Source organism: Telopea speciosissima, chromosome 4 (assembly GCF_018873765.1).
Source record: "Telopea speciosissima isolate NSW1024214 ecotype Mountain lineage chromosome 4, Tspe_v1, whole genome shotgun sequence".
Taxonomy (NCBI): domain Eukaryota; kingdom Viridiplantae; phylum Streptophyta; class Magnoliopsida; order Proteales; family Proteaceae; genus Telopea; species Telopea speciosissima.
Window position 1 is genome coordinate 27,822,003 of NC_057919.1, and position 17,531 is coordinate 27,839,533.

The following is a 17,531-nucleotide window of genomic DNA, read 5'->3' on the forward strand; positions in this document are numbered from 1 at the left end:
CATTGTTTACTTAGATTTTTGAAGGCTACACTAGGGCAAGGAATATTCCTCTCTTCTATATCATCACTTGATCGCCAAGGTTATTGCAATTTTGATTGGGCAACTTGTCCAATACCCAAACGGTCGATAACTAGATATTGCATTCTACTTTCTCCAGCCCCATTTCTTGAAAGACCAAGAAACAAACTACTGTCTCTCAGTCCTCTGCAGAAGCAGAATATAGGGCCATGGCCATTGCCACCTGTGAAATATCCTGGTTATCGCATCTTTTGAAGGATTTGGGAATTACTCCAACATCCCCAATCATATTATTTTTTCACAATTCACATCGCATCAAATCCGGTTTTTGACGAACGCACAAAGCACATAGAAATTGACTGTCATGTTGTTAGTGAAAATTTTCAACAAGGCCTCATTTGGCCAACAAAGATTCCCAGTTCTGATCGTGTAGATCTCTTCATCGAATCCCTTGGTCGGGAGCCGTTTCAATATCTAAGTTTCAAGTTGGGCGTTTGTAACCTACACACTCCAACTTGAGGGGGAGTCTTACCATATGAGTTTTCATACTTATCTTCTGACTAGGATAATTGATTTCATTTCACAATCATAGGAGTTAATTAGGGACTAATTTTGGGTGATTGACCCTTGTAATCTTGTATAAATTGGCACACTTATATCTATGGAAATACACTAATTCCAATCCCATCTTCTTTGGGTTATACACTTAATAGTACATGAACAAGCCCAACCCCCCTCAAGGATAAAATAAGCAATTTGATCCACTATTGGTTCCTTTGACTTTCAATATTCACATCAGAAGATTTATCATGAGCCAAAAGGGGCTCCTCCAAATCTAATTTACCACTCTCTTTCAAGGGTTCATCAATCAAGATTGTCACAGTCTTCATTGTATCGTGTATTGGCCCCACCTCTCCTTTGATTGTAACAGTCTTCATTGTATCATGTATTGGGCTCACCTCTCCTTTGATCTCTTCAAGATCCTTAGCTTTACCCCAAAGCACAAAATATAAACCAACCACCACAGCAAAAGAACCTGCCAAACTGAATTGAAATAGTAACTCTTTTAGTGGCCTAAAACTAAGGATTCCAAATAAGAAAACAAAAAGATACTATTACCTTCCAGTGAAAAGTTCCTCATGAAGAAGTATACAAGCGAAAATGGTAACCATAACAGTGCAAAGAGGATTGAACATTGCCGAGAAGAGAGGCCCTCTTTGTGAAATACACCATGACTGAACATAAAAAGAAATTGCGGATCCTATGACTCCCTGTACACCAATCATCCAGTTTCATGCATGTTAATAAATTTAGTTTATACCCTTAAAGAACAGTTACCAATTGTTGAACTGGTGTAGATAACAATAGTAGTACTTACAGCATAGATGCAAGATGCGATCTCAGAAATAGAATGTAGAGTCCATGCACTTGGGTCTGGTTCTAAGAAGAAAGCAAGTGTTGCTGATTGTAGTGTTGCCAAGAAGCACATCCAAGCAGACAATGATAAGTGGTCAGGATAGCCAGCAGACATTGGGACCTGTTATTAGACCATAAAGAGCATGTTAGTGATCCAAATTGTTAATAGGAACTGGGTCCGAGACCCGGTTCTGGGCGCCCACCCAAGGTAGGCGCCCGTAACCCACGAGAAGGAGAGAGAAAGATAGGGTCGGTCACTTTTAACTGACCGACTCCCCCTCCTCTCCTTTCCATTCTGATTATGACTCTGCAAGGGGGGGCTTGGGTGATTATATAAACACCTCCAAAAACCCTAAGGCCTCACAACCTGAGTCTAATTCTCTCTCACTCTTGTTCTCCAAGTGTTTTATGTTCTCTGTGAGATTCCATCTTTTCCTTGGAATTTGTGGTGTGAAGTTCTTTGTTGAGAGTGTTACGAGATATCTAGAAATTGCAGAAAATTGTACGTGTCAGTGGTGCTAGTAATCAAAAGCTTGGTTCTTGATCTTTTCCGCTATCTTCCCATATACGTTTAGGTTATTTTCGAACTATATCCATGGGATTATTAATTAACTTATACAAATAACTAAGGAGATTGAAAGTTTTTGATGGCTATATACCTGTAAAATAAGCCAAATTGACCAGCAACAACTACTTGCAAAGAGAAAGAGACAACCCATTAGCCAATTCTCACCTCCTCCTGAACTCAGAGTTAGGTCTTGGAATGGGAATATTGAAGTATTTAGGAGCTTTGGGCCTCTTAACAATGCCATGGAAACAGCTCCACCAACACATACTGCTGTCCCTACTACCTTAGCCATGCTTCTTAGGCTTCTAATACGTACTTTCTCTAATCTGATCAGTTTATAGAACATAACAATTCAGTTACTAACTAGAACTTATATTCTATAACTTCTGGATGTAATTAGAAGATGCATGAATGGGTTTTGATGGACTAACCCTACAATAGTTGCCATCAGAAATGTGATTCCAGGGACCAGATTTGACATGGCACTTCCTATAGATGATGAGGCCAGATAAATACCTTCAAAATAGAGGTTCTGATTGATTGCCACACTGTAATTAAATCCAGAACATCAACCATCCTAATCAGAACATAGAAGATCCAAAACCACAAAAAATCAAAACTTGAATATTATAGATTCCTTCACAAACATACCCAATAAGAGAAGCAACAAAAATCAAAGAAAAGCTTCTCAATCCCATAGAACTCCTGTTTGTCTTTCTCCTGCCAACAAAATCAATTCAGACAAAAGAGGGTGGAGGGAGAGAGAGAGAGAGAGAGAGAGAGAGAGAGAGCTGAGACCCACCCACCTGTCAGAAAAATAAGCTACAGGTGCTATGACCAAAGTAGCTATTGCTTGCCTGTAAACAACAAAAACCTTGGGATTCATTCCCTGCAAAAGGGTAGCTCTGGTGAAGAGAGCTAGAGTTGCATAGGTGAACTGCAGTACCACCATGGCCATCACAGGCTTGTAATCTTCTAAACGACCCATTTGTTTTACTTACCAACAAATGAAACCTTCTAAGGTTACCAACTCAACAATGACAAACGCATTAGCTTATAAGCATATACATACACTGTGAGAGAGTGAGAGAGAGAGAGAGAGAGAGAGAGGCTCTTTCAGAAAATTATATGATTGCCAGTTAATGAATATGTAGGGTCCATTAATAGAAAGACACCTCATTTGGGTTGTTCTATATAGAGATACTTATTACCTAACGTGGCACATGTCCTTATATAATTATAAGCTGACATTTCATGGTTCCCACTGACAATATACATTTTAAAACTGAAGAAGAAGAAGAAGAAGAAGAAGAAGAAGAGAAGTCAAGTTCATGTTTACGACAGCGATCATATGCGGATCGGTGGAAGCGAATCTGATTTCCACATTTTTTCTGTACCACTACGATATTGTATTTATTAGCTCATCCACGCATGCATGACCTGTACATTCCATCTTTGCTATTATTCTCCTTCCATCTTCTCCATGATCTAATTGTATTCTCTTTCCTTCTATGTATCACCCCATATATTGAAAATTCCATAATAGATATAGGATTGTATTTATATTGATATCAAATGAATAGAATGAATCAAGCTGATGCAGATTGCATCTCTCCATTACCATCTTGACATGGTATCATCCTCCTTCGATCCTTGGGCTTTCCAACGATGACTTCTCCTTCATCCTCTGTTAGTTCAATGGAGGCTACTTCCTCCACCACGATTTCTGTTGCTTCTCCATATTTTCTCCATTCCAGTGATCAACCTGGAAGCTCTCTTGTCACACCTCTCCTTGATGGAGACAACTACCCAACGTGGCATCGTGCCGTACTCATGGCTCTTGAGGCCAAGAACAAACTCGGTTTTGTTGATGGTTCCTTACTTAAGCTCAATTCATCTTCTCCGGATTTTGCGTCATGGATACGTTGCAACAGTATGGTACGGTCTTGGTTAGTACACTCTATAGTTGCTTCTATCTCTCATAGCATACTTTGGCTGGACTCTGCTCATGCCGTTTGGGAGGATTTGCGTGATCGATTCTCTCCAAAGAATGCACCACGGATCTTTGAGATTCGTCGTGCTTTATCCACGCATGTGCAAGGCACTGACTCGATCTCTGCATATTACACCATCATTAAGGGCTACCGCGATGAGCTTCTTTCTTATCGTATCTTACCACAATGCTCTTGTCAAACTAATTCCACTCTCCAGCAGTTCCTTGACACTGATGCACTTCTGGACTCTTTGTAAGGCCTTAATGACTCTTACGCAGCCGTTCGCAGCCAGATATTGTTAATGGAGCCCCTCCCTTCCGTCAATATGGCTTATTCACTCTTGCTTCAGGAAGAACGCCAACGCTCTTTGCGTGATACCCGTCCAACCATTCCAGAACAGGCGGCCATGGCTGCTGCCCATATCACCAATACCCGCCCGTCTCGTTATGGATCTTCGTCCACCAAGCCCTTATATCACTGTGATTTCTGCCACAAGGATGGACATTCCACGTCCTGCTATTTCAAAAAGAACGGATACCCCGATTGGTGGGCTACACGCTCCAGTTCTCAGCACAACCCCACCTCGGCATCTGGTTCTCAGTCTTTGGGTCCCCGGCCTCTTGTTGCTACTGTCACCACTGAATCGTCCTCGGTTCCCTCACTTACTGTTCCTCAGATTCAGCACCTCCTCACGCCGGTACTCGGTAGTGATCATACCTTGCTAAACTTGGCAGGTAATCCACTTTGTTTCTCTTCCGGTAACGCCTGGATTTTAGATTCCGGCGCTACCGATCATATCACCCCTTCCCTTCCTGTCACATTGCCTGATGGTTCCCATATACCGGTCACCCGGAAAGGTCATATTTTATTATTTCCTGATTTGGTTCTTGACAATGATTTGTGTGCTCCATTGTTTCGTTTCAATATCATTTCTATTAGTAAATTATTTTGTGTGCTCCATTGTTTCGTTTCAATATCATTTCTATTAGCAAATTAACTTCCTCCACTAATCTTTTGATTACTTTCAATTATCATTCTTGTGTATTTCAGGACCCACAATCGAGGAAGATTATTGTGACGGGTAGGCGTCATGGTGGCCTTTATTACCTTAAGGTCGGCAACCCTGCTCCCTTTGTTTTTGCGGCCTCCCCTTGTGCTCACTTCGATCTTTGGCATTGGCGACTGGCCACCTTGGTTATATTTCACCTTCCCATTTTAATCGTTTAAATTCTGGAATTTCTTTTTCCACTAAGTGCTCTTACACAGTTTGTCCTTTGGCAAAACAATCTCGTTTGATTTTTCCTACAAGCACAATTAGTACCACTTCTTGTTTTCAATTATTACATTTAGATGTTTGGGGTTCCTATAGGACCAACTCCTTATCTGGTGCACGTTATTTCTTAACTGTGGTGGATGATTTTTCTCGTAGTACCTGGCCCTATGTAATGACTTCTAAGAGTGATGTTCATCAATTTATTATACAATTTTCTGCTATGGTACACACCCAATTTCACTCTAATATCCAATGCATTCGTTCGGACAATGGGACTGAATTTTTTAATGACTCCACAATTTCGTTTTTTCAAACCAAAGGGATACTTCATCAATCTAGCTGCGTCTCCACCCCTCAACAAAATGGGGTTGTAGAATGCAAACATAGACACCTGTTAAACATTGCACCTGAATCAAGCTGATGCAGATTGCATCTCTCCATTACTATCTTGACACTTGGTCTCTGGTACCTTTCCAACTGGGAAAAAAGGCCATTGGCTCAAATGAGTATATAAGATCAAGAGAAAATCTGATGGGACTGTTGAACGGTACAAGGCCCGCTTGGTTGCCAAGGGTTACACTCAAGTAGAGGGGGTAGACTTTCATGACACATTTGCCCCTGTTGTAAAACTTGTCACAGTGTGTGTCCTTCTTGCCGTTGCCACAGCTCATCAATGGTCCTTGGAACAAATGGATGGCAACAATGTTTTTTTACATGGCGACCTTGATGAAGAGGTTTACATGACTCCCCCACCCGGTTATCGTCGCACGGGGGAGGAGTTAGTTTACCGTTGGAACAAATCCTTATATAGCTTAAAATAGGCTTCCTGCTAGTGGTACTCTAAATTTTCGGCTGCACTGTGTCACTTTGGATTCGTTCATTCTCAAGCCGATTACTCATTATTTATTCTTCATCGTGGGACCGCCTCTGTGTTTGTTTTTCTCTATGTGGATGATATAATCATCACTGGTTCTGACATCACACTTATCCGGATTGTCCAGATAATGCTTCATCAATAATTCCATATCAAAGACCTAGGCAACTTGAAATATTTTCTTGGCATTGAGGTCGCTCGTTCCACTTCTGGTCTTTATATTTGCCAAAGAAAATATGCTCTTGACATTCTCACTTCTTCAGGCTACTCCGATGCTTGCCTTGCCGACACGCCTATGGAGCAAAATCTCAAACTTTCAGATGACATTGGGGATGTTCTCCCTGACCCCACCTCTTATAGGCGGTTGATTCTCCGGTTCATTTATTTAACGGTTACAGGGCTTGACATTGCTCTCACTGTCAACATCTTGAGCCAATTCATGCATCAGCCTCGCCAACTGCACCTTGAAGCTGCGCACCACCTCCTACGTTTCATCAAAGGGACAGTAGGCCAGGGCCTTCACTTTCCTGTTACCACCTCTTTGACACTCCGGGTCTATTGTGATTCGGATTGGGCAGTTGCCCTATGTCTCGCCGCTCTACCATTGGATATTGCATTTTTCTTGGTGATAGTCTGGTTTCTTGGAAGACAAAGAAGCAACACACTGTCTCGCACTCCTCTACCGAGGTCGAGTACCGGGCCATGACTGTCGCTACTTGTGAGATCACCTAGTTAGCCTCGCTACTGCAAGACCTTGGTCTCACCCCCACCCGGCCAGTTCCGTTATACTATGATAATCAAGCGGCACTTCACATTGCAGCCAACCCCATTTTCCACGAACAGACGAAACACATTGAAATAGATTGCCACCTCGTTCGCGAAAAGCTGCAACAAGGCCTTATCCAACCTACCAAGATTGGAAACACATCCCAATTGGCCGACTTGTTAACTAAAGCCCTAGGCCGGAGGCAATTTTAGGCTCTTACAACCAAGTTGGACATTCGTAACCTCCACGCTCCAACTTGAGGGGGAGTATTAGCTCATCCACCTCATCCACGCATGCATGACCTGTACATTCCATCTTTGCCATTATTCTCCTTCCATCTTCTCCATATTCTAATTGTATTCTCTTTCCTTCTATGTATCACTCCATATATTGTACATTCCATAATAGATATAGGATTGTATTTATATTGCTATCAAATGAATAGAATGAATCAAGCTGGCGTTTGTAACCTCCACGCTCCAACTTGAGGGGGAGTATTAGCTCATCCACGCATGCATGACCTGTACATTCCATCTTTGCCATTATTCTTTTTCCATCTTCTCCATATTCTAATTGTATTATCTTTCCTTCTATGTATCACCCCATATATTGTACATTCCATAATAGATATAGGATTGTATTTATATTGATAGCAAATGAATAGAATGAATCAAGTGATGGAGATTGGATCTCTCCATTACCATCTTGACAGTATTTCAGCCAAAAAAAAAAAACACAAGAAATAAAAAATCGAGTGCTCCCTTACTTTTAACTGAAAAATCTTGAAACAAAAATTCTTGTAAAGCTCAATTTGCATATCTTACATTACAGGAGTAGGCGGTGCCTATAAATTTGATTTATAGGTTGACCGTTCTATCTACTTATAAATTTCATTTTAATCCCAATTATTAATAAGGGTGTCAATGAGTAACCAGGACTCAAGTACCGAATCCGGATTCGGATCGAATTTAATATGGTTAAGTCTTGGATCTAAAAATGCTTTTATAATTCGGTTCGGATCGGATCTAGATCTACCCACCTATCCGGCAGATCTATTCGGAACTGGACCGAATACCCACCTTAAAAATTAACATAAAATCTTAATATTTTATTAGGTTTAAAAGACTAATTGATAGTTATGTGGTTAACTTAACCCTTCAATTCTCACTTTTTTCTCTTTAATCTGTGCCACTTCATCTTCCCTAGGATAAGCAAACTGCAAACGAAGGATCTACCGCAGACTAAGGGTGTCAATTAAGTGGTTTCTTAAAAGTTTCTAATGGAGAAGCAAACATTGATTTGTCTCGTGAATATCAGAACCGAACGAGAATCGAATGGCATAACCGAATTTAAATTGGATATATTAACCAGATGTAATAACCAGATAAGAACCGAATACAAGAACTGGATTGTAATCAGATCCGGACCGCAACCATCCTAGAATGGATAGAGTATTCAATTCTAGAACCGTTACAGGACTTGATCCGGATCTGGATCCCGATGCCACTGTTTGGAACTGAATCGGATCCAAACCGAATACCCGATTCCATACCCAATTGACACCCATACAATTATATATTCTTTCTTTGCTTATAAATTTCAGCTCAAACAATGATTAAAAATTCAAATATAAGAATAAATACACAAGACTAATCCACAATAAATTTAGAGTGTGCAGTGTACGGTGTGTGGTCCCTATGCCGAGACATAGGGCCGCACAAAATGACCATCTTGCCCTCATGGAAAGGAGGAAATCTCCGGGGTTGTGGCGATCATTTTACGCATCCCTGTGTCTAAGCGTAGGGACCACGCACCCCACATGACCAAGTAGCATTCTCCTTCCCATAAATTTATCATCTTGTGGAGTTTTACGAGAATGGATCAACTGCACGTACTAACACCTAAACATACATCTCAGGGTCAATCACATTTTAATTTTATTTTCATAAAAACCCCTCATCCCCTTGTAAATGGCAAAAATAAGACAGATGGTTGGCTTTCACATGTACGTCCACCTGTTGATACGTGCAGAGGAACCGAACTTGAGTTTTAGACCAATCTTACTTGTAACTAATCCAAACTTGATCCTACTTACCCACACTGTTGGAAATTACCAATGTCACATGCCAAGTTGGCCAAAATTTGATGGACTGTGTTGGCAGGCCTACCAACATGGATGTTCTAGTACCTTTTCCACTTCATAAAGTTTGGGAAAGAAAATCTTCATGGGTTATCCTTTTTTGTTTGGTACGAATCTTCATGGGTTATCCTGCCGAAGTCCTTTTCATCACCTCTTGCCAATTTTCATTGATGATTTGATAAGCTAACCATTGGATAGATTTGGGACTTTCTTGATAGATACCTATCAGGTTGTGGTGTCCAATCTTAACCATGATTCTAAGTATCAATATCGTATTGTTTGTATCGGATGATACATATCGGTTTTGCCAGTCATCGATATTGATACTGTACCGATATTGTATCAATAGTACGGTATGGACAAGGGGTAAAATTATCAGAAAACTTATTTTTTAAGGAGGTTCAAGGGTAGTTTTGTCCGATACAGCCGTTCCAAGCCGATACTATATCGATATCTTATCGATTTTGTAGGTTATTGATACCTGCTCCAATCCGGTGTACTAAAACCATGATCTTAATCATATGATCTATTGCATGTATTGGTTTATTTATTTATTTATTTTTTTGACTTTTCAACAGTTTTTGTTGAATTTATTTCTGACTTTTAAAATCTCTTAAACTTCTATAATGATACAATGAGATGTCAGAATGGTTCAGGTTCACTTACGCCAGATGCGGCACGGATAGAATCCAAGAGAGTGAGTGGAATCCATCTGTGCGGCATCTAATATACGAGAATGGTTCTCATACGAGAACCTGATCCAGCCTCATGGGATGTTAGCTTGGATTGATGTAGGACCGATTGTGCTGTACAAGGCATGGTCTTACCAGCTGTGGATTCGTTCACAATATATTCTCCAGGCTGGTCCTTAGTGGTTGTGATAGGTGGCGCAAGAGATGCTCTTATAATTAATTTACGACGTATGCTCCATGGCCACCAATGACCGCTACAACACCCAATAGCAAAACCTTCTCGAACCTTAGAGGATAAGACTGATGATCGTTTGAGGGTTTGTTCCCTACAATACCTAGCCCATAGTCTCACATAAGACCCATTTTAGATCTTCAGATATATTTAGCCTATTTCCATCTAGAAAAGATACGTGGAATTGCTCTTCCTTTGGGGTATGCTATCCCTCAACCAGGCCCATGGGAAAATTTGTTGGATGGGCCCATAAATTCGGCTAGGCGGAGGGGCCTCTTTTAATCTCATCATGATGGGTTATGCCCATCTTGTTCTTAGGACACTCCCTTTTGGTTTTGACTTTGGGGTGTGTTGGGGTCCCAATCCAATTATGTTTGGACCTCCCACGGCCCTCTGATGAGCATTGCCCTGTTGAATCTGCGGCTCAGGCCCGTCATTTGTTAATTCTCCCAGGCCATCTTCTATAAGCCCAGAATGAATGCCCCACGTTCACAGACCAGTCTTCAGCCTTGTTAGTGATACAAATAATAAGCTAGGCAACCTTGATTACAGGTTCAGCTATGACTATGGATCCCAATCCTTGCCCCGTTGTGATCATTGGTGATCCTACCTTTAGCTCCTCTCAGACTTGTATGACAAGGTGGCCTTCGATTCTCGCACTATCACTAGGTTCCGTTTGGTTGCAAGGGGAATTAAAGGAAAGGAAAGTGAAAATTTCAAACTTAAAAAATAATCTTTTGTAATCATTACCTCATGTGACAATATCACTAACTCCAAATCATTTTATATTTGGTCATTAAAATCCACTTTACTTTGCATCCAATTCCCTTTAGTTTAAAATGTAAAATGTATCATTACTAAATATGGTAAAAAAAATTTAACTAGTTTATACAATCACATGGGGTAATGATTACAAAAGTTTCTTTTTTAAGTTTGAAAATTTTTCCTTCCTTTCCCTTTAATTCCCCTTGTAACCAAACGGAGCCTAGAGATTTTGAGATCTATTATTTGGGATTTTAAATGACTTTTGTATCTCCCTTGGATGGAGGATCGAACGGTCAACATTCTTACTTATCAACCGAATATAGCAATGCCAGACTTACTTGGCATCTTCCATTTTTGGTGTTTCCATAATGGTGAGGTACAAGAACAAGAATGTCAACCGGCCCATCTCCAGCTTGAATTACCATATATTTTTTGTATTAAATTGATAGTTTCCTCATATTTCATTGACTGTAAATAACAGGTTTATTGTTGAGAATCTCTATCAAGGGTCTCACTCTCTCATGTATATAAATATATAGTAATCAAATGTAAGGCAAGGCAATTACAATCAATACAATTCTCTTCACAATTTCCATCGGTCTAGCATGGCATCAGAGCCATTATAGCTCCAACGAGCATCTTCCCTCTTCTCTTATTTTTTTTTTCTTTTTTCTCCTCAACCGAGTAACACAGGTGCTTGACCATGGGAGATCCGACCTCTACTGCTGTCGCCAACACCACGGTTGCCGCCTCCATCAACGCCTCTCCCACCACCACTATCTCTTCCCCTCTCATGGCCGCCTTCACCTTCCCCCCTTTGGCCGATTCTCTTACTCGGCCTTCCAATCTTTTACCTGGCTTTCCATCCCTACCCACCATGTCCACCACTCCTAGCATACCCCATGTCCATCATTATTTGTCTTTGAAACTAACTCCAAAGAATCTTTTGTATTAGCATACTCAGATTGAAGCTTTTCTACAAGGCCACAATCGCTTTGTTTTTCTTGATGGAACCATACCTTGTCCACCTAAACTTGCGGCTGCTGTTACTTGGTGTCAACAAGATGCGGTTTTACGTAGTCTTCTTATCTCATCTCTCACTAAAGAGGTGTTCTCTCTTATTATTGGCGAGAATACCAGTCAGGCCTTCTGGAAAATATTGACAACGACCTATGCTTCCGCTTCTGCAACTTGAGTTCTCTCTCTCCACCTTATGTTACAAGACCTAGTACACAAGCGTGATGAATCGATTGCAATTTTCATGCAAAATGCAAAGGGAATTTCTGATGAACTCAATGCTGCTGACTCTCCTCTATAAACTACAGATTTCAATTTACATATTTTTCGCTTCTTATGGTCTGATTTTCACGAAGTAATTCCCATGCCAATGGGACTCCCAACACCAATCTCCTATGACGAACTTCACTCCTTGCTTTTGAGTCATGAATTTTTGCACTCTTCTTCGATGAAGAAACTATCCTTAGTCGATGCAAGCAGCGGCTCTACACCTACAGCCAACGTCGCCACTCATGACACTCCCAACAATGCTCAACCTGGCTACATGCCCTCTGACACCCACACTAATTACTGCTCAACTTTCGACCCACATTTTTTTTTCAGTGAGAATAATTCCTGTCATTTCATATGCCTACTCGAAAATGAACAATTTTTAATATAACAATGAGGTGTGTGTATGTATAAATTGGTATTTCAATTCAGAGATTTAGTCTTAACTTATTGGTCCATATATATATACTCAAAAACAATCAAAATTTAGCTTCTACATACCACTACTAGAAATTTTGGGGACAAAATCCCATCAGCAAGCAAAAACACATAGGTACATCTTACCATTTGAGTTTTCATACTTATCTTCTGACTAGGATAATTGATTTCATTACACAATCATAGGAGTTAATTAGGGACTAATTTTGGGTGATTGACCCTTGTAATCTTGTATAAATTGGCACACTTATATCTATGGAAACACACCAATTCCAATCCCATCTTCTTTGGGTTATACACTTAATACGGTATAAAAAAAAAAATATTTTTCCATTTCAAAACACCTCGGGCGTCCCATCACCTCTTGTGCGTCCCCTACTGTTAAATGACAATGATGAGGATGATTTAGAAAATTCGGGTACCGCTCCATCGACCCCCATTGTTTCTGAACCTCCAAGTACAACCGAACCTCCACTACCAGCCATTGTTTTATCTACTCCAGATCAAGAAACGAGCCCAGTTCTTCAAGTTCCATCAACATGTCCCCAACGCAATTGGGTACCACCAAGCTAATTACGAGACTACTAATGTTCGTTTACCCACTCTCAAATACCATCTTCGGCGATGATCCAAGGTACCTCCCATCCTTTGACTAAATTTCTTCAATATAGTAATTTTTCACCCAAACATGTTGCTTTCCTCTCCTCTTTAGCAACCACAAGCGAACCTGAAACCTTTGCTGATGCAATGAAATACCCACAATGGAGTGATGCAGTGAAGGCCAAAATTGTGGCATTACATGAGAACCGAACATGGTCACTTGTTCCATTACCTCAAGGAAAAAAACCAATTGGGTCAAAATGGGTGTTCAAAATAAAGCAGTGTTGTGATGGTTCAATAGAACGTTACAAGGCTCACCTCGTAGCCAAGGGCTACAAACAGGTGGAAGGAATCGATTATCACGACACTTTTTCATCAGTCGCAAAGCTTGTAACAGTCTGCACTCTAATAGCCCTTGCCTCTATCCAAGGATGGTTATTACATCAAATGGATGTTCACAATGTGTTCTTACATGGAGATCTCGATGAAGATGTCCGCATGACACCACCCCCTAGATATCGTCGCAAGGGGGAGAACGACGTTTGCAAGCTTGAAAAATCATTATATGGTTTGAAACAAGCATCTCGTCAGTGATCTCCAATTTTCACGTGCTCTCCTCCAGTTTGGTTTCATCCAATCACAGGCAGATCATTCCTTGTTCATATTGTGAAGGGAAGATGCAAGTGTTTATATAGTGATCTATGTGGATGATATCATCATCACCGACACTGCCGCTCCATTGATTGATACAATCGATGAATTTTTATTCCAACATTTTCATATCAAAGATCTTGGCCCATTGAAATATTTTCTGGGCATTGAGGTCACACGATTTACCAAGGGAATTTATCTATCACAGCGCAAGTACATATTTTGGATATTCTCAAAGACTGCGGACTCCCATGGACTAAGCCATCAGATACACCAATGGAGTAAAACTTGCGTCTTATAGATTCGATCGGAGAGTTACTCCATGATCCATCAATTTATCATCGCCTAATCGGCCGGCTAATTTATCTCACAGTTACTCGCACCGACATTGTCCGCACGGTAAATATTCTAAGTCAATTTATGCATCAACCCCGCCAAACCCATTTGGATGATGCACATCATTTACTTAGATTTTTGAAGGCTACACCAGGGCAAGGAATATTCCTTTCTTCTATATCATCACTTGATTTGCTAGGTTACTGTGATTTTGATTGGGTAACTTGTCCAATAAGCAGATAATCGATGACTAGATACCGCATTCCACTTTCTCCAGCCCCATTTCTTGGAAGACCAAGAAACAAACTACTGTCTCTCAGTCCTTTGCAGAAGCAGAATATAGGGCCATGGCCATTGCCACCTATGAAATATCATGATTATCGCAACTTTGAAGGATTTGGGAATTACTCCAAAATCCCCAATCACATTATTTTGTGACAATTCACATCGCATGAAATCCAGTTTTTCACGAACGCACAAAGCACATAGAAATTGACTGTCATGTTGTTCGTGAAAAATTTCAACAAGGCCTCATTTGGCCAACAAAGATTCCCAGTTGTGATCAAATTGCAGATCTCTTCATCAAATCCCTTGGTCAGGAACCATTTCAATATATAAGTTCCAAGTTGGGCATTAACCTGCACACTCCAACCTGAGGGGAAGTCTTACCATATGAGTTTTCATACTTATCTTCTGACTAGGATAATTGAATTCATTACACAATCATAGGAGTTAATTAGGGACTAACTAGGATAATTGATTTCATTACACAATCATAGGAGTTAATTAGGGACTAATTTTGGGTGATTGACCCTTGTAATCTTCTTTGGATTATACACTTAATAGTACATGAACAAGCCCATCACCCCTCAAGGATCAAATAAACAATTTGATCCATTATTGGTTCCTTTGACTTTCAATATTCACATCAGAAGATTTATCATGAGCCAAAAGGGGCTCCTCCAAGTCTAATTTACCACTCTCCTTCAAGGATTCATCAATCAAGATTGTCACAGTCTTCATTGTATCGTGTATTTTCCCCACCTCTCCTCTGATTGTAACAGTCTTCATTGTATCATGTATTGGGCCCACTTCTCCTTTGATCTCCTCAAGATCCTTAGCTTTACCCCAAAGCACAATATATAAACCAACCACCACAGCAAAAGAACCAGCCAAACTGAATTGAAACAGTAACTCTTTTAGTGGCCTAAAACTAAGGATTCCAAATAAGAAAACAAAAAGATACTATTACCTTCCAGTGAAAAGTTCCTCATGAAGAAGTATACAAGCGAAAATGGTAACTATAACAGTGCAAAGAGGATTGAACATTGCCGAGAAGAGAGGCCCTCTTTGTGAAATACACCATGACTGAATATAAAAAGAAATTGCGGATCCTATGATTCCCTGTACACCAACCATCCAGTTTCATGCATGTTAATAGATTTGGTTTTTACCCTTAAAGAACAGTTACCAATAGTTGAACTGGTGTAGATAACAATAATACTACTTACAGCATAGATACAAGATGAGATCTCAGAAATAGAATGTAGAGTCCATGCACTTGGGTCTGGCTCTAAGAAGAAAGCAAGTGTTGCTGATTGTAGTGTTGCCAAGAAGCACATCCAAGCAGACAATGATAAGTGGTCAGGATAGCTAGCAGACATTGGGACCTGTTATTAGACCATAAAGAGCATGTTAGTGATCCAAATTGTTAATAGGAACCAGGTCTGAGACCCGGTTCTAGGTGCCCACCCAGGGCAGCCGCCCGTTACCCACGAGAAGGAGAGAGAAAGAGAGGGTCGGTCACTCTTAACTGACTGACTCCCCCTCCTCTCCTTCCCACTCTGATTAGGACTCTGCAAGGGGGGTGGGGGGCGCTTGGGTGATTACATAAACACCTCCAAAAACCCTAAGGCCCCACAACCTGAGTCTAAATCGCTCCTCTCACGCTTGTTCTCCAAGTGTTTTATGTTTTCTGTGGGATTCTGTCTTTTCCTTGGAATTTGTAGTGTGAAGTTCTCTATCGAGAATGTTATGAGATATCTAGAGATTGCAAAAGATTGTACATGTCAGTGGTGCTAGTAATCAAAAGCTTGGTTCTTGATCTCTTCCGCTATATCTGTTCAGGTTATTTTCGAACTATTTCCATGGGATTATTAGTTAACTTATACAAATAACTAAAGAGATTGAAAGTTTTTGATGACTAAATACCTGTAAAATCAGCCAAATCGACCAGCAACAACCGCTTGCAAAGAGAAAGAGACAACCCATTGGCCAATTCTCGCCTCCTCCTGAACTAAGAGTTAGCTCTTGGACTGGGAATATTGAAGTATTTAGGAGCTTTGGGCCTCTTAACAATGCCATGGAAACAGCTCCACCAACACATACTGCTGTCCCTACTACCTTAGCCATGCTTCTTAGGCTTCTAATACGTACTTTCTCTAATCTGATCAGTTTATGGAACATAACAATTCAGTTACTAACTAGAACTTATATTCTATAACTTCTGGATGTAATTAGAAGATGCATGAATGGGTTTTGATGGACTAACCCTACAATAGTTGCCATCAGAAATGTGATTCCAGGGACCAGATTTGACATGGCACTTCCTATTGATGATGAGGCCAGATAAAGACCTTCAAAATAGATGTTCTGATTGATTGTCACACTGTAAATAAATCCAAAACATCAATCATCCTAATCACAACATAGAAGATCCAAAACCACACAAAACCAAATCTTGAATATTATAGATTCCTTTACAAACATACCCAATAAGAGAAGCAACAAAAATCAAAGAAAAGCTTCTCAATCCCATAGAACTCCTGTTTGTCTTTCTCCTGCCAACAAAATCAATTCAGACAAAAGAGGGTGGAGAGAGAGAGAGAGAAAGAGAGAGAGCTGAGACCCACCCACCTGTCAGAGAAATAAGCTACAGGTGCTATGACCAAAGTAGCTATTGCTTGCCTGTAAACAACAAAAACCTTGGGATTCATTCCCTGCAAAAGGGTAGCTCTGGTGAAGAGAGCTAGAGTTGCATAGGTGAACTGCAGTAGCACCATGGCCATCACAGGCTTGTAATCTTCTAAACGACCCATTTGTTTTACTTACAACAAATGAAACCTTCTAAGTTTACCAACTCAACAATGACAAACGCATACGCTTATTATAAGCATATACTTACATCATATCGTACCAAAAAAAAAGAAGCATATACATACACAGAGAGAGAGTGACAGAGAGAAGATTATATGATTGCCAGTTAATTAATATGTAGGGTCCATTAATAGAAAGACAGCTCATAACGTGGCACATGTCGTTATATAATTCTAAGCTGGCACTTCTTGGTTCCCACTGACAATATACATTTTAAAACTGAGAAGTCAAGTTCTTGTTTACTACAGCGATCAGATGCGGATCGGTGGAAGCGAATTGGATTGCCACATTTTTCCTATGCTACTAAGATATTGTATTTAGCTAA

At 40.4% G+C, this 17,531-nt stretch overlaps 2 protein-coding genes across 2 annotated transcripts; both read right to left on the minus strand.

Annotated features, from left to right (window-relative positions):
* Positions 1-782: 782 nt before the first annotated feature.
* LOC122659147 (WAT1-related protein At4g30420-like) lies at positions 783-3,009 on the minus strand. Its single transcript, XM_043854293.1, has 8 exons — positions 2,809-3,009; positions 2,654-2,722; positions 2,434-2,550; positions 2,094-2,328; positions 1,397-1,555; positions 1,138-1,289; positions 978-1,062; positions 783-929 (listed from the first exon to the last, which is right to left on the minus strand). Exons 1-8 carry the CDS (start codon positions 2,988-2,990, stop codon positions 783-785), a joined length of 1,146 nt encoding a protein of 381 aa, XP_043710228.1. The 5' UTR covers positions 2,991-3,009.
* An 11,912-nt stretch (positions 3,010-14,921) lies between these two features.
* LOC122660343 (WAT1-related protein At4g30420-like) lies at positions 14,922-17,148 on the minus strand. Its single transcript, XM_043855603.1, has 7 exons — positions 16,967-17,148; positions 16,822-16,890; positions 16,602-16,718; positions 16,262-16,496; positions 15,562-15,720; positions 15,303-15,454; positions 14,922-15,227 (listed from the first exon to the last, which is right to left on the minus strand). The coding sequence occupies exons 1-7, from the start codon at positions 17,146-17,148 to the stop codon at positions 14,948-14,950; spliced, it is 1,194 nt and encodes a 397-aa protein (XP_043711538.1). The 3' UTR covers positions 14,922-14,947.
* Positions 17,149-17,531: the final 383 nt, after the last annotated feature.